General features: G+C 46.3%; 1 protein-coding gene across 1 annotated transcript; it reads left to right on the forward strand.

Annotated features, from left to right (window-relative positions):
* The first annotated feature begins 656 nt into the window (after window positions 1-656).
* On the forward strand, window positions 657-26,657 carry FAM214B (family with sequence similarity 214 member B). Its single transcript, XM_044276261.1, has 8 exons — window positions 657-795; window positions 2,876-4,205; window positions 16,204-16,256; window positions 16,417-16,516; window positions 16,835-16,993; window positions 17,199-17,267; window positions 22,414-22,631; window positions 23,263-26,657. Exons 1-8 carry the CDS (start codon window positions 722-724, stop codon window positions 23,414-23,416), a joined length of 2,157 nt encoding a protein of 718 aa, XP_044132196.1. The 5' UTR covers window positions 657-721; the 3' UTR covers window positions 23,417-26,657.
* The last annotated feature ends 269 nt before the right edge of the window (window positions 26,658-26,926 follow it).

The following is a 26,926-nucleotide window of genomic DNA, read 5'->3' on the forward strand; positions in this document are numbered from 1 at the left end:
CTGTGGTTATCTCACGAGCTAGGAATTCTCTATCAGGCGTGCTGCAGAGCGTCTCCTCCTGTGCAGCCTGCAGATGATGATAATGAGGCTGCCTGCCTCCTGCATACATGCCGAATATTCTTCATTCCTGCCTCCTGCAAATTCCTAATCTCCTATGTGAAGGTCTGGAGAAATCCCTGTTAATCCCCCCCTCCCCAGATGTATTTGTTAGGTGTGCTGCCCGGGCCCTGGGTGATGTGAGGCTGGTGATCGCAGCATGACGGACCCTGCTCCAGCCCCCAGAAATGCTGCCGAGCACTGCACGGTAACTCAACTCCACTAGTGCCTGGCAATGTTAGGGTTAAGTGGTAATCCTTTCACTGCCACAAAATGCTGAGCAAATGTGCTGACCCCAGGCCTTGTCCTTGCCTGACCGTGCGTCAACCCCCCCGCCTGACACATCGCCACGTCTAGCGCTCAGACAATTTCCCTTCCAGGTTGGCGCTCTGATTTTAGCTCGATGTCTATACGTTGTGATGGGATATTGTAGTCTGTTTATATACGGATTTTGTATATTGCTCATCATCTTCTGCTTCCCTCCATCTTTTTGCAGCAATTGGATTGGGATTGCCGAAGCGCTGGTACCAGGCGGGGTTCCTCTCCGGGATGCTGTGGAGTATCGCTCCCGTCCTGCGCGCCACTCGAAGCTGTAGATGCCAGGATGATCGCACTCACCAGCTAGATGTGCCAGGTTGGAGTATTAGCTGCCTTAGAGGAGGGGTCATCCTGCCAGGGGCGGCACAGAGACACACAGGGGTAAGAACCTGGAACACAGACAAAAATGTAAAAATAAATAAATATCGGTACATTTTCCAGAATTTGTTGCCATCACTAGACAGTGGAAGTCATTTTTAGGTATTTTTGTTTCTGAGAATTTTTAAAGGTGGTCGCACATGCTCAGCTCTATCCTTTAAATGCAACCAGCTGGATCTTCTGTGACAGTTACAGGGAGAAAGCTGCTTCATAAAAGTACCCTCCCACCTTTCTCTGAGATGTGATAGGGAGAGAGCTGCAGCAGAAAGGACACGTCCTCTGAGCTGTGATAGAGAGCTGCAGCAGAAAGGACATGTCCTCTGAGCTGTGATAGAGAGCTGCAGCGGAAAGGACACGTCCTCTGAGCTGTGATAGAGAGCTGCAGCAGAAAGGACATGTCCTCTGAGCTGTGATAGAGAGCTGCAGCGGAAAGGACACGTCCTCTGAGCTGTGATAGAGAGCTGCAGTGGAAAGGACAGTCCTGCTGAGCTAGCTGTGATGGGAAAAGAGCTACAGAAGAAAGGACAAGGCACCTGAGCTGTGACAGGCAGAAAGAATACGGCCTCTGAGCTGTGATAGGGATGTAGAGGAAGCAGAAAGAACAAACCCCCTGAGCTGTGATAGGGAGAGAGCTGCAGCAGAAAGGACACCCCCCTTAGCCATGATAGAGAGAGCTGCAGCAGAAAGGACATTCCCCTTAGCCATGATAGGGAGAGCGCGCTGTAGAAGAAAGGACATGGCCCTTGAGCTGGGATAGGGAGAGAACTGCAGCAGAAAGGACATGTCCCCATGAGTTGTGATGGGGACATAAACCCCCCCGCCCCCGAGTTGCCAGATTAATATAAATCTAGCACAGTAATTGGAGCAATGAATGGGGAGCTCTCTGGACCCATGTGAGGTACAGGGCTGGTTCTGGCTTTGTTAGAAAGAGGTTGTCATGTACTGTATGATGTCTGGTTTTCATTTTTTATATTAATCATTGGATAGCCCCATTTATTATTATTATTTGGTGGTCTTTTCCTTTGTGCTACTTTTAGTGCTAGGTGTTGAGAGCAGTCACAATGGGCTTGTTTTCTTGGCAGTAAGAAGATTCACATTATTAGAGGGTGAACTAGGTAAAGGTAATCTGTCACCGGGAAATTCCCTGATGTAGACCATTCACAATGCCTGGTAGGGCCAGCTCAGCTGAATGTAATGATCCATTACTTAATTCTGGATAGAAAGTACTTTTAATCCATATACAAATGTGCAGTTAAGTGCACTGAGGGCGGGCCCAAGTCACCCTGTGCACCATTGCTCCTTCTGCTTCCTCTGCTAGCCACTCCCTTTTGATTGACGCGGCCAGGTAAGAAGACCATGCAGGGACCTGACCCTGTCAATCAAGATGAAAAGGGAGGGGCTTGCAGAGGAAGCAGGAGGAGCAAGCGTGCGCAGACCGGCGTGGGCCGCCCTCAGTGCAGTTCAAGGACTTTTTATCCAGAATGGATCAACGCATCGCTAAGTGAAAGGTATCGGTACATTCAGCTGAGCTGGTCCTACAGTACATGGTGCCTGGTTTATCAGTGAATTGCCTGGTGACCCCCTCCCTTTAATGACGGCTCTATTGTGCTGCTGCCAGAGGTCCAGATAAGGCAAGATCCTGAAGGTGGCCATACACATCAAATGAGTGTCAGCCAGAGTGTCTGGGGAGGTGACCCCAGCCTCATCCAGTGGCAGGTGTTAGAGGAGCGAAGGGTCGGACATATTGGATTTCACCATGCCTGGGCTGTCTGTGCTCAGAGGAGTTAAACTGCCGCCTGAGGTGTCTGAGCAGCTCGTCCCCACATGCATGCTTGGCGTTCAGCTGACGGCTATGTAAAGCGTCTGAGCAGTCTAATGTTTATACCCCCTTATAAAGCTGGATGTGCAGGTCCCAGGCGTCAATTGACCGCCATTCATTTCAGCTGCCATAAAGCATACTTACTGCACTGTGGGTGCCTCCAATATGGCCCCATGGAAGTGTGAAAAAACCTGAGATCCCCTTTAACTGACGTGGCGTTACAGATGTTTTCCGCACATTACGCATGTTTCTGTCTTTTGTCAGATGCAGAGCCGTCTGGAGTCACCGGGGTTTGTGTAAGCCGCTGGAGGAAAGCTCTTCACTGGCCCCATCTATACACGTAAGGCTGCACAAGGGGTTGCCCATTTCCACAGTCTATCTAACTCTTCGGAGGCTCCATTGTGCTGGACCCATGAGGCATATCCAGATGGACCCAGCACCCAAGGAGGAGGAGGAGGAGGAGGATGGTGGAGAAAACAGCCACTCAACATCTGCGGACTTAACCTCTCCAGGCCAGGCTGCGGTTCTCAATGCTGTTCAGGATTGCAGGGTGCTGGTGGAATACCCTGAGAATGAGCACAAACTCCAAAAAGTCTATCACGTGTCCATAACATCTGATGGCCCCGGGCCTAAAGCCATTTGCCGACAAGCCTTGAAGAGGGGACCACCAGAGCAGCTTCCTGAGCCATCTAGGAGCCCGAGGAGAGCCTTCTGGGGTCACAATAAGAATGAGGGTCCATCTGGCAATTACCAGTCTGATGCGGACTATCTGAGTTGCTCGTTAGCTGATGAGGATGATGAGGAGGATCTAGACACTTTCGAGGATGGGTTGCTTACAGAAGAAATCCCTATGTGCAGTTCTGCTCAGCATTTTTCCCATAGCGGATTGAAAGTCATTGAACACAGAGTTGAGACGTTCCCTTCCAAGGAACCTCAAGGCAGGCGACTAACCACACAGCCTCTCCCTAAAAATGCTTGCAGAAAGACTGACTCCCCTTCTCCTCCACCTTGCACCACTTTGCACAACAGGAGCCCAAAAGAGGCACAGCTGGGGAACTCCGCTGAATTGTCCACTTTCTCTGAAACCAATGGGTCAAATGTCTACGTTGAACCTAGGACTTATAAGGAGTCCACCAGCAACCAGCACATACTTGATAATGTTTTGCACAACATTGCACATCCAGAGACGTTGACCGAAAACTTGGAGGCAGGTAGCCTGGGTGGCAGTCACAGCAGTGCCAATGGCGACTCTGTCGGGGTTCTGTCATCTGAAGACCCATCAAAGGAAACCTCACTTCCTTGTATGCAAGATCAAAAGCCACAGACTGCCGATGGAGAAGACCCCAGCTCATTAGCGAGGACTCCTCCTGGGCTTGCCCGCCTCTGCTCCCCAGGAAGTGGTAACACGGCAGTCAAGAGGAAGCTTCTTCCTTCCACCGAGATGGATGAATCCTGTTCTGAAGATGAAGGACTTGGCAAAAGATGGAGAGGAAGTGAGAGCTGTCAGACACTCCTTGGGTCCTGCAGAAGCACAGATTCCAAGGCCGCACCTTTTTGGAACCATCTTTTGCCAACAGCCAGGAACTCGCAGAAGGTAAGACCGCCATCTGCCATACTTGGGTGCCGTATGTTCTCTTACAAAACTAAGGCCCTTTTACACGGTGCTTGTTTGTTGGGTGATCACATCTTTCATGCAGCACCTAAAACCATCATCTGAGGGCAGAACATCGACCTGTGTAAACCGGTGTGTGCTGCCCTCGAACTATAAATCCTTATGGGGATGAATGATCGTAGTAGCGATAGTTCATCACCATACAGAGGGAAAATTGCTATGAAATGAGCAAGCAACGACACGGAAGGAACGTAATTTTTGTTTTATGATCACTGACCTGTGCTTTGCCCATGTAAATAGGTTCTTACAGGCTCAGATCTGGTCAGTGTAAATCCATCCTATTCTGCAATTTGGTGCTTGGTCAAATTTAGAAAAACATGGCTGCTTTTTTCCAAAAACAGTGTCGCATATCCACAGGTTGTGTATGTGTGGTACTGCAAGCTCAGCCTCGTTCACATGAGCTGCAATCCCAGACACAACCCATGGACAGGGGTGGCGCTGTTTATGTTTGAAATGGACCATGTTTTTCTAATTCTGGAGAGCCCCTTTTTAATCGAGTTTTTTAGGAGTAGAATATTGATAACTTGTCCTTTTAGGATAGGTCATCAATATCTGATCAATGGGGGTCCGACTCCCGGCACCCCCCGCCAATCAGCTGTTTGAAGAGGCCTCCTCATAGTGTACCAAACCCACTGCTGTAGATTGTATAGTGGTGGTGCTTGGTATTGCAGCCCGGGTCCATGAATGGGACTAAGTTGCGTCTAGGCCACATGACCAATGAACGTGACGGTAATGTAAGTCGGCACTCCGTGGTGTGCGCGTCTTAGACGAGGCACTCCGTGATAACTTGTAGAAGGGAAAAAAACAGCACTCACTTGCTTGAAGTAGGATTATATATTTATTGCCACATTATAACTTCATGTGACGCGTTTCGGCTATTACAGCCTTTCGAGAACGGCTTTAATAGCCGAAACGCGTCTCATGAAGTTATAATGTGGCAAGCAAGTGAGTGCCGGTCTTCTTCTCCTACAACCAATGAACGTGACGTCACAATCCTTGGAAGAGGCTGCGGCATTCCCCCGGTCCTAAGGATAGGTCCTCAATATTGAACTCCCAGAAAACCCCTTTAAGCGCTTACCACTTCCATTGAAAATAAACCTGTTGGGTGTCCCACTTTAGGATATTATACAGGGTAAATCTACATAGAATTTTATGAAATTGGGAAAATGCTTTGCTCTTATTTTGTTGTAAAAACCATGTCTTATTCTGTAGTCACATCCAAAGCTGCACTCAGCATTGTGCTGGTGTCCTGTAAGTTCCCCCTATGGCGCATGGAACTTGCCCTTCTGTGATACTGCTTCTCAGGTTCGAGGCTGTAGTTTGATCATCCAAGTAATCTTGAAGGGGTTGTTCAGGATTTTGATCTACACTCCCACCCCCGATGATCAGCTGTTACCTTGTAGTACCAGTGCTGGAAGTTGATGCCAGAACTACACAGCTCCATCCATTGAAGTGATTGGGAGCAGCGCTGCAGTTACCAGTTCTGTCCACTACACAATGGATGGCGCTGTGTAGTTCCAGCCCTGACTTCAGACCTGGGACACGCACCTACAATAAGAACGGAGTGGGGAAATAAACAGAGGGCGCATGCGCAGCCGCCCTCCATTCATTTCTGTGTGACGGCTGAAAATAGCCGAGCGCTGGCTCGGCTATTGCCGCCTGCCCCATAGAAATGAATGGGAGCATGGGCCGCGCATTCGCGGTGCGCTCCCATTCACTTCTATGGGAGCAGCTCTTGGTGGTGGACGGACCCCGGGAAAACCGGAGTCCTCCAGCCACAGCGCTCCCCGCTTCATTCTCGTTGTAGGTGTGGGAACCGCACCTATCAGACAATGGGGGCATATCCTAGCGATATGCCCCCATTGTCTGAGATGGGAATACCCCTTTAAAGGAGTTATCCAATCCTATAAAATGCCCTCCAATATGCCGGGCCCCCCAAACTGAATATACTTACCCCACTCCCCGTGCCGCTCCTGGTCCCCGCACCGCCGCTGCTGCTTCTCCTAGTGTGCGGATGAAAACATCCAGTGTCGGGGGGATGGCAGGCGTTGACGGTGTTGAGCCTCCCTTGCATTGCGGGTGAATCTAGGGAGGCTTGGTCCTCCCCGACACTGAATATTTAGGTTTTATTGAGACCTTTTGTGTGGAGTTTCCCTTTTTAAAGGGGTTGTGCCACAAAAAAAATTTTTACCTTTTTCAAACCAGCACCTGGATCTGAATACTTTTGTAATTGCATGTCATAAAAAAGGTAGTGTAGCCAGTGAGCTATTCAATAAAATGTATCTCTATAGCGCCACCTGCTGTTTGTTCTTTTCCACCTCACTGAGGCGGTCGCACGTGCTCAGTTTGAATTTTCAACTGCAACCAGAAGATGTGGCAGTTACAAGGAAAGAGCTGCAGCCGAAAGGACACGCCCAGTCGTATCATAAATCTAGCAGAAAAATTGGAGCAATGAATGGGGAGATCTCTAGATCCATGCGAGGTGCAGGGCTGGTTCCGGCTTTGTTAGAAAGGTATTGCCGTGTACTATACGATGTATAGTTTTCATGTTTTACATCAATTGTGGCACAACCCCTTTTTAAAGTTTTAAGACAGACGCTAGATTTGCAGTAAGACTTCTGAAGGAGTCAGTGATAATGAAAGCGTGGGCGTCTGTGAGAGCCCTACCTTGTGAATAGCGCGGCGAGCGCTCCGTGCATCTTGTGCAACGTAACTGGGAAGAATAAGCGTGAAACGACTACACAACCCAACAGACACTTGTGTAACAGGAAGCACGGGGGGGGGGGGGGAGAGGATACCAGGGAAAAAATTATTAAGGTAAAGGAACATTTTTCATTCTGATGAGATCTTCAATTTTACCTTGTAAGTTAAGGCGGCTCGAAACAAAGGTCCCAGTTATAAACTCTTAAAGGAGACCTAACACTTGTAGGATGAACTGCAATCTCAAAGCTCATGTCCGTTTAAAATCAAGACATCCCCCCCCCCCCCCCCCCCATCAGTAAATATAAGTCCCTGAGAGGTCCTCTCCTGTCTCCAGAAAATTAAAAGCTAAAGAGGATCCGTCACCTCTCCTGACATGTCTGTTTTAGGCCTCTTTTTTTTTTCTCAGTTTCAATTTCAATGGATCCGCAAAAAACAGAAGGTACTCCATTTGCCATCCATTTCCGTATTTCAGTTTTTCCGTTCCGTTCAAAGATAGAACATGTGCGATTATTGTCCGCATAACGGACAAGGATAGGACTGTTCTATTAGGGGCCAGCTGTTCCATTCCGCAAAAAATTTAATGTACACGGGCGTCATCCGTATTTTTTGCGGACCGCAAAATACTGAAAAAGCCATACGGTGGTGTGCAAGAGGCCTTAGGAACTACTTGCATCCTCCATGTAATAATTCTGGAGCATCTGCTCTTGTAACTGTAGGTTTTGCCAGTGCTCTATTATTCCTTCTAAATGTTATGAATGAAGTGCCAGCAGTGTGTGACTGGTCAAGCTGGGTGTTACCAGTCTGACATTATCGAATCAGTGCTGCCAGTGCAGGGACCCCCCCCAGCTTGTAACACCCAGCTGGACCTTCATTGCAAACTGCTAGCAATTCATTCATAACTTCTAGTGGGAATAATAAAGGAATGGCAGAACATAGAGACATAAGAACAGATGTTCCAGAATTATTGTTACATGGGGAATGTGAGTAGTTACTAAAACAGACATGTCAGGGGAGGGGAGAGGACCTCTTTAAACCAGGCACAATGTCTTGTAGGACTAGCTCAGCTGAATGCAATGATACATTTCATCTAGTAATCTGTTACGTCATTCTGGAGAAAAAATACTTTTAATCTATTTGCAAATGAGCAGTTAAGTGCAACGAGGGTGGGCCCGAGCCACTCTGTGCAACCTCCTCCTGGTATCTCTGCCAGCCTCTCCCACTACACCTTGACAGACAGGGCCAGGTTCCTGCATGGTCATCTTGCCATGCCCTGTCAACCAAGAAGAAGAGGACGGAAGGAAATGAAAGCAGGAGGAGCAAGAGTGCACAGAGTGGCTTAGAACCGGCTTTGCTGCACTTATCTGATCATTTACGTATGGATTAAAAGTACTTTTTTTCCCCCCAGAGTAAAGCAACGGATCGCTAAGTGAAAGGTATCAGTACATTCAGCTGAGCTGGTCCTGCAATACATGGTGCCTGGTGACAGGTTCCCTATGTCCTCCCCTTCATTATAGCTGATTCTTAGAAGGCGGCTTAATAAATAAATACCCTGCTACAGCTTCTACATAGGTTGTCACCCAGCTTTCCTAGACCCCCGAATAACAGATTGGCCTAGCTCAGTATTATAGTAGTTACATTCTTGTACATAGGAGCAGTATTATAGTAGGTATATTCTTGTACATAGGAGGCAGTATTATAGTAGTTATATTCTTGTACATAGGAGGCAGTATTATAGCAGTTATATTCTTGTACATAGGAGGCAGTATTATAGTAGTTATATTCTTGTACATAGGAGGCAGTATTATAGTAGTTATATTCTTGTACATAGGAGGCAGTATTATAGCAGTTATATTCTTGTACATAGGAGGCAGTATTATAGTAGTTATATTCTTGTACATAGGAGCACTAATAATAAGGCTGTTAACAGCCTGCATTTGTGGGAGGGGCGTCTGGCTATTTATCCCCCTACCTGCCGCTCAGCCAGGCGCCCGAGCCTCACGCAGTACTGCGGCATCGCGCTCCCTCCTCCGGTCAGTATTGTCACTTCCGGGTTACCGTGGTCACGTGCCGCCGACATCAGCCTCGCCACACGCCAGTCAGGTAATCGGGGTGCAGCTGGCCCCGCTCCAACTGTGTATCGCGTCCGGCCGGGTCTAGGTCCGGTGGTGCGGGGTTGAGATGCCGCTCTCCCCCAGTACGTTCCGCCCACGCAATTACAGGCGGCTGGGTTGGGGGAGCGGTGTCCTAGCTTCGTGCCCTTCCGGTCACATGCCGATCAGGATATGTGTCAGGAAGGATTTAAAGGCTCAGTTAGTGTTAGAGCCAGTGTGAGGCAATTTTTGAGACTGGTAATTAAAGTCTAAACTGTGCTTCCAGCGCAGGAGGTGTTGACAAATTCTGGTTTTTATGTTGCAGGGGTACTCCCGTTTTCTGGGGGGGCAGCTTCATTTGGGCTCCCCAACCCCTCCAGCGGGTTACCGGCGGGTTAAAACACCGTGCATGTGCTCGTTCAGAGCTCAGGGCAGCGTTACATAGGCTGGATAAAAAAAAAAAAAAAGTGTATGGTATGGATATGTGTGCACATGTTTGTGTGTGTGTATGTATGTGTATGTATGTATGTATGTATGTATGTATATATATATATGTGTGTGTGTATATGTATATACATATGTGTATATATATATATTTATATAGCAGAATTAAGCTTCATAGTACCAGAATTTACGGTCTAGGTGGGGGAGCTTTTTACTTTACTGTTTTAAGTCAGCGGGTTTTCGTTTCGTGTCCCTGGATCGCCCAGGTTGTCAGTGTCCCTGGATCGCCCAGGTTGTCAGCGTCCCTGGATCGCCCAGGTTGTCAGCGTCCCTGGATCACCCGGATGGTCAGCGTCCCTGGATCGCCCAGGTGGTCAGCGTCCCTGGATCGCCCAGGTGGTCAGCGTTCCTGGATCGCCCAGGTTGTCAGTGTCCCTGGATCGCCCAGGTTGTCAGTGTCCCTGGATCGCCCAGGTTGTCAGTGTCCCTGGATCGCCCAGGTTGTCAGTGTCCCTGGATCGCCCAGGTTGTCAGTGTTCCTGGATCGCCCAGGTTGTCAGTGTTCCTGGATCGCCCAGGTTGTCAGTGTTCCTGGATCGCCCAGGTTGTCAGTGTCCCTGGATCGCCCAGGTTGTCAGTGTCCCTGGATCGCCCAGGTTGTCAGTGTTCCTGGATCGCCCAGGTTGTCAGTGTCCCTGGATCGCCCAGGTTGTCAGTGTCCCTGGATCGCCCAGGTTGTCAGTGTCCCTGGATCGCCCAGGTTGTCAGTGTCCCTGGATCGCCCAGGTTGTCAGAGTCCCTGGATCGCCCAGGTTGTCAGCGTCCCTGGATCGCCCAGGTTGTCAGCGTCCCTGGATCGCCCAGGTTGTCAGCGTCCCTGGATCGCACAGGTTGTCAGCGTCCCTGGATCGCCCAGGTTGTCAGCGTCCCTGGATCGCCCAGGTTGTCAGCGTCCCTGGATCGCCCAGGTTGTCAGCGTCCCTGGATCGCCCAGGTTGTCAGCGTCCCTGGATCGCCCAGGTTGTCAGCGTCCCTGGATCGCCCAGGTTGTCAGCGTCCCTGGATCGCCCAGGTTGTCAGCGTTCCCGGATCGCTCAGGTTGTCAGCGTTCCCGGATCGCTCAGGTTGTCAGCGTTCCCGGATCGCTCAGGTTGTCAGCGTTCCCGGATCGCTCAGGTTGTCAGCGTTCCCGGATCGCTCAGGTTGTCAGCGTTCCCGGATCGCTCAGGTTGTCAGCGTTCCCGGATCGCTCAGGTTGTCAGCGTTCCCGGATCGCTCAGGTTGTCAGCGTTCCCGGATCGCTCAGGTTGTCAGCGTTCCCGGATCGCTCAGGTTGTCAGCGTTCCCGGATCGCTCAGGTTGTCAGCGTTCCCGGATCGCTCAGGTTGTCAGCGTTCCCGGATCGCTCAGGTTGTCAGCGTTCCCGGATCGCTCAGGTTGTCAGCGTTCCCGGATCGCTCAGGATGTCAGCGTTCCCGGATCGCTCAGGTTGTCAGCGTTCCCGGATCGCTCAGGTTGTCAGCGTTCCCGGATCGCTCAGGTTGTCAGCGTTCCCGGATCGCCCAGGTTCTGTCTTCGTTTTCTAAAGCCACCCTTCGGGGTATTCAAAAGGAGGGGAAGGGGTCCGTGAGCTATTTATCCCCCTACCTGCCGCTCAGCCAGGCGCCCGAGCCTCACGCCCCTCCCTCCCGCCCTTTTTCTCTAAACTCCCTTCAGGTATGCCCCCTTTTTTCACTGGTGTACCCGCGCCGTGGCTCCCGGCACAATTCAGCCACTATGTTCAGGGCAGGTGTCTCTGCGTGCGCCGACGTTGTCCTAGCCCTGACCATAATTATAGTAGTTATATTCTTGTACATAGGAGGCAGTATTATAGTAGTTATATTCTTGTACATAGGAGCAGTATTATAGTAGTTATATTCTTGTACATAGGAGGCAGTATTATAGTAGTTATATTCTTGTACATAGGAGGCAGTATTATAGTAGTTATATTCTTGTACATAGGAGACAATATTATAGTAGTTATATTCCTGTACATAGGAGGCAGTATTATAGTAGTTATATTCTTGTACATAGGAGACAATATTATAGTAGTTATATTCTTAACCAAATCTCTTTTTATTGGTCATGTCATAAGCAGAGTGACACAAGATACATTTTACATTTTCCGACATAAAAAGTACATCACGATAAGCAAACTAGGTATGACACATCATGTTGATCATATAAGACAGTCTGCATGGCAAAATGTCGAGCAAGAGTATCATCTCTAACCAGGCACATGAACAATGTCATAATCAACAAAATAGAGACTAGACAACTTGATTGATAAAATAGTAGGTATATTCTTGTACATAGGAGGCAGTATTATAGTAGTTATATTCTTGTACATAGGAGGCAGTATTATAGTAGTTATATTCTTGTACATAGGAGGCAGTATAATATTAGTTATATTCTTGTACATAGGCAGTATTATAGTAGTTATATTCTTGTACATAGGAGGCAGTATTATAGTAGTTATATTCTTGTACATAGGCAGTATTATAGTAGTTATATTCTTGTACATAGGAGGCAGTATTATAGCAGTTATATTCTTGTACATAGGAGGCAGTATTATAGTAGTTATATTCTTGTACATATGAAGCAGTATTATAGTAGTTATATTCTTGTACATAGGAGCAGTATTATAGTAGTTATATTCTTGTACATATGAAGCAGTATTATAGTAGTTATATTCTTGTACATAGCAGCAGTATTATAGTAGTTATATTCTTGTACATAGGAGCAGTAATATAGCAGTTATATTCTTGTACATAGTAGCAGTATTATAGTAGTTATATTCTTGTACATAGGAGGCAGTATTATAGTAGTTATATTCTTGTACATAGGAAGCAGTATTATAGTAGTTATATTCTTGTACATAGGAAGCAGTATTATAGTAGTTATATTCTTGTACATAGGAAGCAGTATTACAGTAGTTATATTCTTAACCAAATCTCTTTTTATTGGTCATGTCATAAAAAGTCATAAGCAGAGTGATACAAGATACATTTTACATTTTCCAACATAAAAAGTATATCACGATAAGCAAAGGTATGACACATCATGTTGATCATATAAGACAGTCTGCATGGCAAAATGTCGAGCAAGAGTATCATCTCTAACCAGGCACATGAACAATGTCATAATCAACAAAATGGAGACTAGACAACTTGATTGATACAATAGTAGTTATATTCTTGTACATAGGGGCAGTATTATAGTAGTTATATTCTTGTACATAGGGGCAGTATTATAGTAGTTATATTCTTGTACATAGGGGCAGTATTATAGTAGTTATATTCTTGTACATAGGAGCAGTATTATAGTAGTTATATTCTTGTACACAGGAGCAGTATTATAGTAGTTATATTATTGTACATAGGAGCAGTATTATAGTAGTTATATTCTTGTACATAGGGAAAGTATCATAGTAGTTATATTCTTGTACATAGGAGCAGTATTATAGTAGTTATATTCTTGTACATAGGGAAAGTATCATAGTAGTTATATTCTTGTACATAGGAGCAGGGAAAGTATCATAGTAGTTATTGTACATAGAGGGCATAACATAGTAGTAATAATATTCTTAATCTTAGTAGTTCTTGTACATGGGTGCAGTATTATAGTAGTTTTGTCTAGGGGTATCTCTTTTCAGTGTATATATTGAGCATGCCGTCTCTTGCGTGTCACCATTTTCCTCTTTTTTGTACGGTCTCTTTTTCTTTCCTATGCCTGGTCTCTAGAAGTTGCTTAGCATGGCACTGTCTGTATCACATGTGTCCTCTTCATCATCATCATCACAGGGGCCGGATCCAGTATCACACATCTCTGTTACACTGTGTTCCCTCCCGGGGTCAGACCCTGATGGCTGTATAATCCGATCTAATTTTCGTCCTCCTCTTATGTCTGCGTGGTGCTCATATTATAGTAATGAATTATTTCCCTTTTAGGGGCAAGTCTCTGGGCTGTGCTTCCCAAAGTGTAGCCCCCATCCCAGGCCAGGAATCCCCTCCGTCTCTGCTCAGAGGGACATCTGGTTGTAGTTTTCTTGCGGCTTTTGGCTGAACTGCTGTTCCTGACTTAGGATGCAGGACGCTGGGCGGCTCAGCCGTTTCATGGTGTCAGCTTTCGGGTTATGGTTTTAATCTTTTCACCACCGTTTTATATGTAACCCCGTGTCCTCCTCCTGCCACCTCCTTGCGTATTAGTGGATTGACTATACTGAGACAGGAGGCACCACGAACCTCCATGCCTTTTTCCTTGTATTCCGGAGGGGCTGGATCAGCGCTGTTCCAGATGTGGCCCCGTGAATGTTTTCATATTTATTTGCGACTGTCTGAAAATAATGTACGCCTGTTGAGAATTTTAATGAAAAAAAAATCGCCTTAAAGAATATCACAAATATTTTCCTTTGCCACCTGATGATTGGTTTATCTTACAATCAATGCCCCATGTGCACCCCCATTTTATAGATGTGTATTTGTGGGCCGGGGGCTCCGGCGGGCTTTCCTAGCCTCTTCTCATTGTGCCTGCACACCTGGAATATTCTCCCCTCCCCCCACATGTGACAGGTGTGTGACATGCAGGTAGGGAGCAGAATACAGAACACCCTGCAGTGAGGGTCACAGGAGTGGCACAGGGGCAGGCTGCATTTGGGACATGGCACTGAGGTCGCTGGGACCCCAGTATGTGGCCCTGTCTACAAGGAAGCTGCAGAGACTGTGTGTGGGAGAGGCTGGAAGAAGAACGTGGCGTAATGGACCTGGTCATGGTAGACTCCTGGGATGACCCTATATGTGTATGTATATACTATATGTGACGTTAACTATACATGTATCTCATGGAGCTGTGGAATATTTTAAAGACTATCTTTAAAACGGAAATACAGTCCGGATGATCGGATCCATCATCGATACAGGTGAGAAGATCACCACGGATGAAAGAAAGGGCTGTAGTGAGAGGTCGCACCCTTTGACACTGCGCAGATAGATTGTTGTAGAAGGGTCTGGATGCCTTTCCTGAAGAATATAACCTCACTGGCTATGGGACTAGATTTCTGGACATGGGATGGTGATCCACAGATTCATTCTGATTGCCACATTTGCAGACTTCTCCCTTAAAGGGATTGTCCAGCTTCCTGATTTTATATATTTTTTTAGTTTTTTTAAAAAGTTTTTTTTACCTCTGGGGCGAACACCCCTTCCGCCGCTTTTCACCACTCCATTCCAGTTCTGTAGTTTTCCAGTCCCCACCTGTGCAATGGTGATGTGACCCAGCAGTGGCATGCTGCTTGGGTACACGTCACTGCTGAGGCCACCTTGGCGCACGTGAACCCATCCACTCCGAAGTAACACATGGGGACCAGAAGACCGGTGACGGAGAGCAGGGGAGTATGGTTTGTGTGTACAGGTACAGCAGGCTGGGGTTGAAATTTTAAAAAGTAAAAATAAAAGCTCGACAACCCCTTCAACATGGGGCAATTGGCATCCGTCTCGTGTGTTTTTTTATTTTTTTTTTATTTATTTTTTACCTTCCTCTGGATCAACACAGTCAAGTTGGACTCGATGAACATGTCTCATTTTCAACCTGATTTAAAGGGCATCTGTCAGCAGATTTGTACCTATAACACCGCCTGACCTGTTACACGTGCGCTTGGCAGCTGAAGGCATCTGTATTGGTCGCATGTACTTATGTGCACACATTGCGAAAAATGTTGTTTTTTTTTATGATATGCAAATGAGCCTCTAGGAGCAACGGGGGCGTTTCCGTTACACCTAAAGGCTCTGCTCTCTCTGCAACTGTTATGCCCTCTGCTCTTTTAGTGACAGGACCAGGCAGTGTAAATGTCATCACACCTGGCCTGGTCCTGTCAAAGTGCAGAGGGTGCGGCAGTTGCAGGGAGAGCAGAGCCTCTAGGTGTAATGGTAACGCCCCTGTTGCTCCTAGAGGCTCATTTGCATCTATTAAAACATCACTTTTCTCAGCAATGTGAACATGGGATCAACACAGACGCCTTCAGCCGCCAAGCGCACATGTAACAGGTCAGCCAGTGTCATAGGTACAAAACTGCTGACAGATGCCCTGTAACTATGTGCCAGATTAGAAATCTCTGAGCAGGGTCAAAGGGGCATGAGATCTCTACAGATCCTTTAATTCTGGAAATCAGCCGTGGTTTCAGATTATAGACTTCACTAGCGTCATCTTCTCTCATTTATCTACCAGATATCAGAAGATTACTTTATAGGAGTAGCTTTCAAGTCATTTTTTTTTTTTTTTTTTTTTATTCAGAAATATTTTACTTCCCCCTCCCCCCCCCCATGGTGGACGTAGCTTTGGATGTGACTGGAGTATAAGATATGGTGTAAATGGAGATGACTATAGTTCTAAATTTAAAAAGTCTTCCGCTGTCCGATGTCTGTCTATGCAGGCCAACAAATGAGAATTTCCCTTTAATGTTTAGGGACTGTAAGCGGATCTGGTTTATAAACTCGTGACCTCGTATTTAGTATAATGGATGATGTGCCTGTGACATCACTGAGGCGGTCCGTTCCCTCGTCAGTGGCTGTCAGATCGGAGACCGGGCCATAACATTTCCATTACCCCCATCACCTCCCTCTCTTATGGTTCTCATTTCCTTCCATCAGAGCCCAACGGACTGTACGAGTCGGAGGACAAAGCGCGGTCTGCGTCTGAAATCGTAAGTCACTCACCTCTTCTTCTTCTTCTTCTCTCTGTTGTCTCCTCCTCAATGGTGGCTTTTTAGATTGTCAGCTCTTGGGCTGTTAAATTCTGACTACATTGAGAGAGATATATATATATATATATTTATATATATTTTTTTTTTTTTACCTTTTTAGTCGTACTTTACGCAGTCTGAGGAAAGGACAAGCAGGGAGGAGCTGCACTGGAAACTGGGCAAAATCTTGCATCAGTCGATCGCTGCTTGGAAACTTTGAGGTACTGTCATCTGTGAGCTCTCATATCGCTGTGCTGTCCCCGTCACACCCTCGGTGACATCAACACAGAAGTGGACAGGCCACTACCCCCAGAAGACCAGCACAATCCTCTCCTGAGATGCTCTGTGCTGCTAGTTGCCCACTTCCTTACACTGTTACTGTCACAATGGTCAACACACTTCTCCTGAAATACCCTGTGCTGCTGTGGTTAAACTACTACTTCCAAGCCTGGTGAACAGAGACTGGTGGGGGACCAGGGAAGAAGTGGCGGGTGGTCGGGAAGGTGAGCGTTGTTAATGCGGCTTCAATTTTCATCCAGGAGTCCATTCTGAGAGGAAGATTCGCTCCATGCGGTCAGATCGAAGGTTTCACCGCTGAAATTGGCGCCAGCGGTTCGTACTGTCCTCAGCACGTCACTCTTCCAGTTGAAGTCACTTACTTTCACATTTCCGAGCACAGCGCCCCCTCGCCCTTCCTGGTAAGGATGGTACATTGCATGGTTTGCCATTATGTGTGCAGCACCTGTGGACTAGCTTTAGAGGAAGCAGATCTGGTAGGATTCAGTTCTCATTACTCAAAGGATGTAAAACCTCAATGATGACCGCCATCAGGCTGCACCAAATGCATTGGTTGTATCGTCCTTTCATAAACCCGTAACTGTGATTTCTGTCCATTTTCTTCAGGGAGTGATTGATCTTGAAGCCGTTGGCAGGAAGGGCTACAGTGTCCCCAGCACAGGAACCATACAAGTGGTAAGCACTGGAATCAGAGGATTAAGGCATGCACCCAGCTTAGTTAAAGGGGTTATCTGATCCTGTAAACACCCCGTGAAATGCCCAGGTCCCTCATACAGAAATGACTTCCCTGGTCCCCGATGCCTGCGTCCCTCCAGATCCCTGCACGGCTGCTGCTGCATCTCCCATCGTGCAGATCACAACATCCAGCGACGGGCGGGGAGCAGCCAATGGCAGGCAGCGATGGTGACTTGCTCCGCTAGCGTCACCTGTGATGTAAGGGGGCAGGTCACTGTCGCTGCCTGCCATTGGCTGCACAGACACCCCCCTCCCATCTCCGGATGTTGTGATCTGCACGATGGGGAGGGACGCAGGCATCGGGGACCAGGTAAGTATGTTCTGTATGAGGGACCTGGGCATTTCGGGGGGTGTTTACAGGATTTGATAACCCCTTTAAAATGTCATGATAATGCAGTCTATTCATCCACCAGTGACTGGTGGCATCACCATGAATGCAAGCTATCCGTTCACTAGTGCCCAGTGGCATCATTGCTCATTCAGCCCAGTCATTCACTAGTTAAAGGGGTCCTCTAGGAATTAAGAAAATAAAATTACTGACAATACTTAAATATTACTTTATTATAAATATGTTCCCAAACAGCTTTCATTAGTTATAATGGCTCGTTTTGTCCGGGGAGCAATCATCAGGGGAAGGCCTCATGCACACGGCCGTTGTTTTGGTCCTCATCCGAGCCGCAGTTTTTGCGTCTTGGATGTGGACCCATTCACTTCAATGGGGCCGCAAAAGATGCGGACAGCACTCCGTGTGCTGTCCGCATCCGTTGCTCCGTTCCGTGGTCCGCAAAAAAAATATAACCTGTCCTATTCTTTTCCGTTTTGCGGACAAGAATAGAAAGTTATATTAATGGCTGTCCGCGCCATTCCACAAATTACGGAATGCACACGGACGCCATCCGTGTTTTGCAGATCCGCAATTTGCGGACCACAAAACACACCGGACGCGTGCATGTAGCCGAAGTAAAATGGCCGCCGTCCTATTAGTACACACAGAACCTGTCCTAATCACACAGCAGGGCAAGTTACTTCACAACACTGAGGTAAAGAGCTGCCTCATCCTCCTCTCTGCTCTGCTTGTCAGGGATTATGATCCTGAATGCAGGTGATAAGATCTTAAGCTGAATCTCTGTAGGAATAAAGTTCATGAGGAGACATTAAGTACAGAGAGAGGATAAACAGGACAGACTGTGGTAATGGAGACTGCATACATGTCCTGCTGCTCATCAGCCACATCCCTACCCTTCTCTCCTCATGGTCTCCATTCCTACAGAGATTCAGCAGAAGATCATATTAAACTGTATTCAGGATCATAATCCCCGACAAGCAGAGCAAACAGGAGGATGAGGCAGCTCTTCAGATCAGTGTTGTGAACTAACTTGTCCTCCTGTGTGATTAGGACAGGTTTTGTGTGCACTAATAGGGGGGCGGCCATTATTTTTATTTTTCTCTCCTAATGATTGCTCCCTAGACAAAACGATCCACGAACTAATGAAAGGTATTTGGGAATATATTTATAAAAAAGTAATATTTAAAGGAGTTTTCCGAGATTTTCTTACTGATGACCTATCCTCAGGATAGGGAATCAGTATCTGACCGGTGGGAGTCCAACATTCAGGACCCCCGCTGATCAGCTATTTTGAGAAGTCTTTTCATAGACTAAGCGACGACACGTTAATCAATCACGTGGCCTAGGAAGTGAATGGGGCTGAGCTGCGATACCAAGCACAGTCGCTATACAATATACGGCTCTGTGCTTTGTAAGCTGCGAGAAGGCAGGAGAGCCGTTTCCTTCTCAAAACGGCTTATCTGCGGGGGTCTGGGTCGTTGGACCCCCACTAATCAGATACTGATGACTTATCCAGAGGATAGATCATCCATATAAAAATCACTGAAAACCATTTTAAGCATTTTTATTTTCTTAATTGCCAGAGAACCTCTTTATTGGTGACCTCGCTAAGAATGCAGTTTATTCATTCAATAAATAGTGTGGACGTCACTGAGCATGCCATCTGTCCGTTCAGTAGAAAGCGGTGACATCCCTGAGAATGCAGCTTATCCAGTCACTAGAAACCAGTGACCTCACAGACAATGCAGTCTATCCATTCAGTGGAGAGCAGTGACATCACAGACAATGCAGTCTATCCATTCAGTGGAGACCAGTGACATCACAGACAGTGCAGTCTATCCATTCAGTGGAGAGCAGTGACATCACAGACAGTGCAGTCTATCCATTCAGTGGAGAGCAGTGACATCACAGACAATGCAGTCTATCCATTCAGTGGAGAGCAGTGACATCAGACAGTGCAGTCTATCCATTCAGTGGAGAGCAGTGACATCACAGACAATGCAGTCTATCCATTCAGTGGAGAGCAGTGACATCACAGACAATGCAGTCTATCCATTCAGTGGAGAGCAGTGACATCACAGAAAGGGCAGTCTATCCATTCAGTGGAGAGCAGTGACATCACAGATAATGCAGTCTATCCATTCAGTGGAGACCAGTGACATCACAGATAATGCAGTCTATCCATTCAGTGGAGACCAGTGACATCACAGACAATGCAGTCTATCCATTCAGTGGAGAGCAGTGACATCACAGACAATGCAGTCTATCCATTCAGTGGAGAGCAGTGACATCACAGACAGTGCAGTCTATCCATTCAGTGGAGACCAGTGACATCACAGACAATGCAGTCTATCCATTCAGTGGAGAGCAGTGACATCACAGACAGTGCAGTCTATCCATTCAGTGGAGAGCAGTGACATCACAGACAGTGCAGTCTATCCATTCAGTGGAGAGCAGTGACATCACAGACAGTGCAGTCTATCCATTCAGTGGAGAGCAGTGACATCACAGACAGTGCACTCTATCCATTCAGTGGAGAGCAGTGACATCACTGAGCAAGCAGCCTAGCCATTTATTACAATGTAGTGAAATCACTAAGAATACAACCTATGCATTGAACAGAGAGTGGTGACATCACTAAGAATGCAGTCTATCCAATTAAATAGAGAGCAGTGATGTCACTGAGAATGCAATCTACCCAATCACTAAAGATCAGTAACGTCAATGAGAATGCATCCTGTCCATATCGGAGATCACTTGAGAATGCAGCCTATATATTCACTTGAGACTGATGATATCAGTGAGAATGCAGCCTATCCATTCACTAGAAATGGTTGACAACCAGTCTCTGTGTGAATGTTATACATTGTATGCAGGGAGATCTGTAGGCAGATGATATAGGTTAGCAGCCTCTATCGTCTTTAGCCAGCCTGCAGTTTCCATTTTCACCACTGGGTGTCAGCAGTATACCTATATAATTCCTCCTCCATGTAGTTACAGTAAGGGTACTTTGACACTTTTGGCAGAGGATTCCGGCAGGCAGTTCCGTCGCCGGAACTGCCTGCTGGATCCGGCAATCTGGACGCAAACGGATGGCATTTGTCAGGCAGATCCGTCTGACAAATGTATTGAAATACCGGATCCATCTCTCTGGTGTCATCCGGAAAAACAGATCCGGTATTTATTTATTTTTTCACAGATTTAAAGGTCTGCGTATGCGCGGACTGGAAGAACGGATCCGTCAATGCGACAATTTTAATGCCAAATCCGGCACTAATACATTTTAATGGAAATTAATGCCGGATCCGGCATTCTGGTAAGTGTTCAGGATTTTTGGCCGGAAAACGTAAGAGGGACTGAACTGATGCATACTGAATGGAATACTCTCCATTCAAAATGCATTAGGATAAAACTGATCAGTTTTTTTTCCGGTATTGAGCCCCTAGGACGTAACTCAATGCCGGAAAAGAAAAACGCAAGTGTGAAAGTACCCTGAGAGGAGCACACAATGAACAGATCGGCCTCTCTAATGAGAATTTTACATTTTTCACATTTTTGTTTAGTGAACATGAAGGCAATCGTATTATTTATAATGTTTTTTACTAACAGATTAACCCCATCTTGCCCGCTGCTTTATGGCATGTAAACAGTGGAGGGGTTGTCTTGTTAAATTGTCTTAATCCTAACTGATTATATTGTTTTCCTATTGATCAGTGATCCTTCCCATTTACAAAATGATGAAATATCACGTGATCGTGGTAGCTGGGCACACCAGCGTGGACAAAATGTAACCACGGCAGGTGTTGATTGGCCAGATTCGTCATGTGATGTCCCAAGCCCTAGGGGGGATCAGTGGGACAGACTCGTTAATGGTCTGTTCACATTTTGTAGGTTTGACATGGATTTTCATGACCAATTTGATGATTGTCCGCCTCCAATGCCTGTCATTCAACTTTTTGTAACCCTTTCCACATTTCCAGGAAAATTCTCTTTGGGAGATAGAAAAAGAAAATCGCGGTTTCCACGTAAAAATAAACGCCAGATTAGTCCCATTCAGAGGAGGCTTTTATCACCGGGGTCCCAGAGATCAGGGGGGCCCCTCCTGTCCACAAGCGGTTGGCTGAATAAAGGGGGGCCTAGCAGGCCATCAGGGGGGTGGGGCTTAGTGATGGAATGGGGGTGGGGCTTAATGGGGCATCTGGTTGGTGGGATGGAGCATAGTTGTACAACAGGGTGGAACTTAATGCTGTGCTAAGGGAACCTCCAGACACAAGTTTTCTTGGGGACTCAAGAAATGCCAAAACCATCCCTGGTCCAGCTGTATGAGGCCTATGTGCGGATCCATGGCAGAAATGTGAATGTCGGCGTTGGATTTCTACCATCCATGGAACTTTAATGTATCAAATTTGCAATAGGCGGCATGTGTGAGCATACCCTAAGGTAAAGATGGGTGATAAATGTGGGGTCGCAGGGTGCCTGACCCCAGCAGTCCTTAGAACGGGGTCCCTGATGTAGTAGTGCCCATGTCAGACCACCCATCCATATTCCCTTCTGTGGGGTTGAAGAAGTTAGGTTTGCGTGAATGGAGCAGTGGACTGACATGTTACTACCACTCCATTCACGAAGGGAACTTGGGGACCCCCATTCGTTGAAATGCTGAGATTTTGGGGATCCTCTTCACACTTGTGCTGTCTTTTTTAATGTATATTCTGAATGTTCCTCATTCGGACTCTTTTGCAGACCTTATTTAACCCCAACAAGACCGTGGTGAAGATGTTCCTCGTCACCTACGACTTTAAGGACATGCCCGTCAACCATATGACTTTCCTGCGTCACCGGATCTTCCTGGTGCCAGTGCAAGAGAATGATGGAGAAAACGAAGGGCAACACAGTGCCTCCGGAGGAGCTGCTGCTAAGGAGAAAGCCAAGAGGATCCTGTGCTACCTCATGCATCTGAGGTACAGGCAAACGGCCCAGTTTCATCTGTCATACTGTTTGTCACCCAGCTTTCCTGGAGTCCAGAATGGCAGCCATGTAAAGTTATTCTGTAACACATCCCTGGCTCCTATACTGCTGTATAACTAGGCAAACTTGACCTTCACGATCCTTGGAAAGCTGGGTGACTATCTATCTCTGTTCTTTCAGTATCAGTAGTAATATGGACTTGTATTTTCTCTCGTTTTGCTGGGCATCCAACTGGCTTTCTCAATTAGAATGACTTGTACAAGGAATCTCCAGCATTAAACACTGTTGACTCGTGCTTTAGTCGTCATAATCTGTTTATCATAATCAACATGAGTTCAAGGACCCCATGGAGGTAAGATTTTTATGACGTTTGAATGACTGAAGCTATTAGGCATGATTAAACTGCCTTGGGAGAGGTGTGAGAACGGCATTGTAAGTGTATTTAATGCAAGAGATTCCTGGTACGAGTCATTCTAAATGAGAAAGCCAGTTGGATAATTAGTGAAACGACGTGAAGAGAACATGTGTAGAGAACATGCAACAAGTCCAGTTGTCCTGACTTTTTATTACTGATATGCCGTGACTTGGATGAATGAGAACCTTCACAGACCTCTATCTTTTCAGGTTTCAGCGCTCAAAGTCTGGAAAGATATACCTCAACGAAGACATCCGCTTATTGTTCTCCCGAAAATCCATCGAGATGGACACTGGCATCCCTTATGAACTGAAATCCTTCACCGAAGCCCCTAAGAACCCCAAATACTCTCCAAGGCTATAGGGACTGAGCCCAGGGAAGAGGCATGAGGCTCTGATACACCCTCACCTCACCCCCTGAAGATTACGCACACCTTTATTTATTAAATGCACTCCCCGATTTAAAAAAAAAAAAAATCTTCAAAATCCCCCACCCTTACCTCCTGTCCCTTCCACCCATCTTCCATCTGGGTCCCACCAAAAAATTTACAGATGGAATTCAATGTCTGGATAATTTTTATGTTTTATATAGTTTAATTTTAAGGTAAAAATGGTTAATTATAATGAGAAGCGAATCGCACAATATTCGCACTCCACGCTAAGGAACACCTTCTGTTAATGAATCCGAAAGTGATGTCAAGTTTTTACGCCTATGTCCGCAGAGCCAGGGAGTAACTGAAAGTCTGAGGTCACCTGATTTGACACCTACGAATTTACTGGGGGGGGGAGATTTGGAGCCTCGCCAATATCTGTGAGAGAACCCTAACCTAAGACTGATCTCATCAGTGTAGCTATGAACCATTACCTTACTCGGAGGCCATCTTGAATTCAATTTTTATTATTATTTGTTTTTTTACACTGCCGTTGTCTCAGATGCAAAATGGATCTGCCATTTTTCAGAGGTTACTTTTATTTTTAAAGATAGACCTAAAAGTATAAAAAAAAAACTTTCAATCCAGATTATTTTGAAATATTCCTGATTTACAGACATAGTGAAACAAGTATAATTTTAATTTGAAGGACCGCATTCTGAAGTTAAAAAAAAAGTTAAAATTCCCCCCCCCCCCCTTCTAATGATATTCTGGATTAGCAGGCAGGGCTGTAGGAAATGTTTGACTATGCGATGCTGGATTAAAGGAAATTTGCGATTAACTAAAGAGAATCCAACGCTGAATGCCTTAGATGAGGACATCTATAGTATGTCCTGACTCCGCTAAACGGCCCCAGAAAAAGAGGTGTGGAGGATGAGAGCGCCACCCTCTGATTCCACATTTTTTTTTTTTTTTACGTGTATTTTTTTCACGGATGACACGATATCATGCTGAGACCATCACATGACGTGTCATAATCATCAGGTGATGCCATGGGAAGAGATCCAGGAGTTATTCAATTACGCCCACGTTTTGTTGAATCAGCTGTCGTATAGGACCGGAAGCCACGCCAGGTCAACTCTGTGGCATAGATGGTGGACATTACCTGTGGCATTGCTGCTGGCTTACCAGGGTGGTGCCAGGAAACCACTCTGCCTCAGGGCGCATTCACACGACCGTGTAGTGTGTCACGGTCTGCAAATTGCGGATCCGCAAAACACTGATGTTGCCCTTTCCGTTATTAATAGAAATGCCTATTCTTGTCTGCGATTGCGGACAATAATAGGACATGCTCTATATTTTTTGCGGGGCCGTGGAACGGCGTGCTGTCCGCATCTTTTGCGGCCGCATTGAAGAGAATGGGTCCGCGCTCCTGTATCAGGGTGTTCAGATACAGGACTAGGGTAAAAATGGCACCCCTACTAAAGAAAAATCAGCTACACCTCTGGGTCAACTCCTCATTGAGACTTTCAGCATAGCCGAGATGGGTCACAAGTTATTTCCTTGCAGTTTTTTTTTTTACTCTCTTCTTCTTAGAAACCGGAAGTTCCCTTTAACTGGTTAGTCTGCGATGTCCTAATGACATCCTGGTGGCCATTATGTGAAGTGACAGGGCGTTATGTTAATTATACTTGCCAACAGTCCCTGTATAGTTGCTCAGGATGGCTCATAAATGGCGTCTGTTCTGTGTGCATCCATGTCCGTCCTATCCGGCTCCTCCCCTCGCGCAGTCTCTGCGTACATACAGTACATACAGATTAAGATGCCTCAAAATACTTCTTTTTTTTTTTTTGTCATCCGTGAATACAGATAGAAACACAGCGAGACTTGAGGGATTTACAGTCTACGAACATAAGCAATAAGGATTAGAATTTTAGGCAATTCTCTTAATTTATTTTTATTTTTTTAGTGTTTTAGGGCAAAGGATTCTGAAAGGTCCGAGCAGGTAGACTTAAAAAGGGCTGTCCAGGATCGGAGTCCATGGGACAGAGCTGCCATACCGCACACAACCCATAGACTGGTGTTTGGCGAAAAGCTGCCATGTTTTTCCAATCTTGGACAAACCTTTAAAAAATAAATAATTAATAAAAAATAAAAATAAATTAGTCTCAAACTCTCTCTCTTGTGATATATCTGTTTCTGGGAGAGGTCGGTGACAGTTTTACAGCTTCCGTTTCAGTCTCATGCTTGCACACGACCATGGGGCCACCGTGCCCGTGTTGTGGACCGCAAACCAAAGCCCATGGAAGACCTTCCCGTGGGCTTCCGGGACCGTACCCCCGCACCATAAAAGATAGAACATGTCCTTATCTTTCGCCTCAGATTGTGGACCCATTGAAGTCATAAGGAGTACACACGGCTGATGCCTGTGGTTTGCGGTAACACGGGGCGCGGCAGCAACACGGTTGTATGCATAAGGCCTTATGGACAGGTAGGACTGACGAAACCGCTGAATTGACTAAATACTTGAGGGAAGGTTTACAAGTTTTTTTGTTAGTTTTTTTTCCTTAAGCGTACTTTTTGATTTTTAAAGGGGAATTGCACCTAAATCATCATCTAACATGTTCTGTTCTGAAAAAGAAAAGCCAGAGGAGCCGCTAGCTGGAGATATCGGTGAGTGAAATCAATGGCGCTCTGTTACGAGCACTTTAGTGGAGATTTTGCTGAAAATCCCCATGGTTAGAGGTAAAACTTTCCTCACATAGGGACTACTGCGGCAGCCATTTTGTGTCCTATGTCTGTATTCCTCGATATGCCGCATTCTTGAAATGGTCGCCTCATTCATTAAACAACTGGAGCAGTTAACGACTGGTGGTGTTGCCCATAGCAACCAATCAACTTACCCCTTTTATAATGACTGTTGGCAAGCAGATTGGTTGCTATGGGTAATACCTCTAGTGATGTGATTGACCCCCAGCTGATTTGGCCACCTACCGTCGGCAGGGGCCCACTTTAAAAGTTCGACTCAAGTGTGTCACAATTGTTTGTTATTTTAAAGGCATTGCCGTGCATATTTAATGTGTTTTATGTGTAGAAAACAGTTTCTTGGTAGCGAGCAGTTACATTTTCACACTGCATCACAAAAGGGGTTAAACATATGTGCCAAATCATGTCACCCGTGTATACCCTGACCCTTGCCGTCTTCATTTAAGAATAAACTGGCAATATACAAGACCCATGAACGACTCTGTTTTTATTTCTTGTTACGTGTATTATTTTTGTGCATTTCATGACATGAGGCATGTGTAATTACTGCACGTGATTATAAGTAAGCATGAGTCAGCCATGGCACTGCCGCTGGGCCTCCGACCGTTGTGTCTGGAGCTGAGACTTACTACCACCATCGGAGCGACCTGGGCCACTAGTTAGTCGGCGTCCTGTCTGTTACTACCTGAGGTAATGGTGGGATGTAACCAGGAATGGGGTGAGTGAGAAAATTATTG

Source organism: Bufo gargarizans, chromosome 1, assembly GCF_014858855.1.
Source record: "Bufo gargarizans isolate SCDJY-AF-19 chromosome 1, ASM1485885v1, whole genome shotgun sequence".
NCBI classification, from domain to species: Eukaryota; Metazoa; Chordata; class Amphibia; order Anura; family Bufonidae; genus Bufo; species Bufo gargarizans.

What these genes read in the sequence shown, in the direction of transcription:
- FAM214B (XM_044276261.1), top strand. Translation starts at nt 722, where the DNA reads ATGTGCCAGGTTGGAGTATTAGCTGCCTTAGAGGAGGGGTCATCCTGC. An exon ending in CAGCCAGGAACTCGCAGAAG is followed by an intron (nt 4,206 to 16,203) that starts GTAAGACCGCCA and finishes TCCTTCCATCAG; the next exon opens with AGCCCAACGGACTGTACGAG. An exon ending in CGCTGCTTGGAAACTTTGAG is followed by an intron (nt 16,517 to 16,834) that starts GTACTGTCATCT and finishes ATTTTCATCCAG; the next exon opens with GAGTCCATTCTGAGAGGAAG.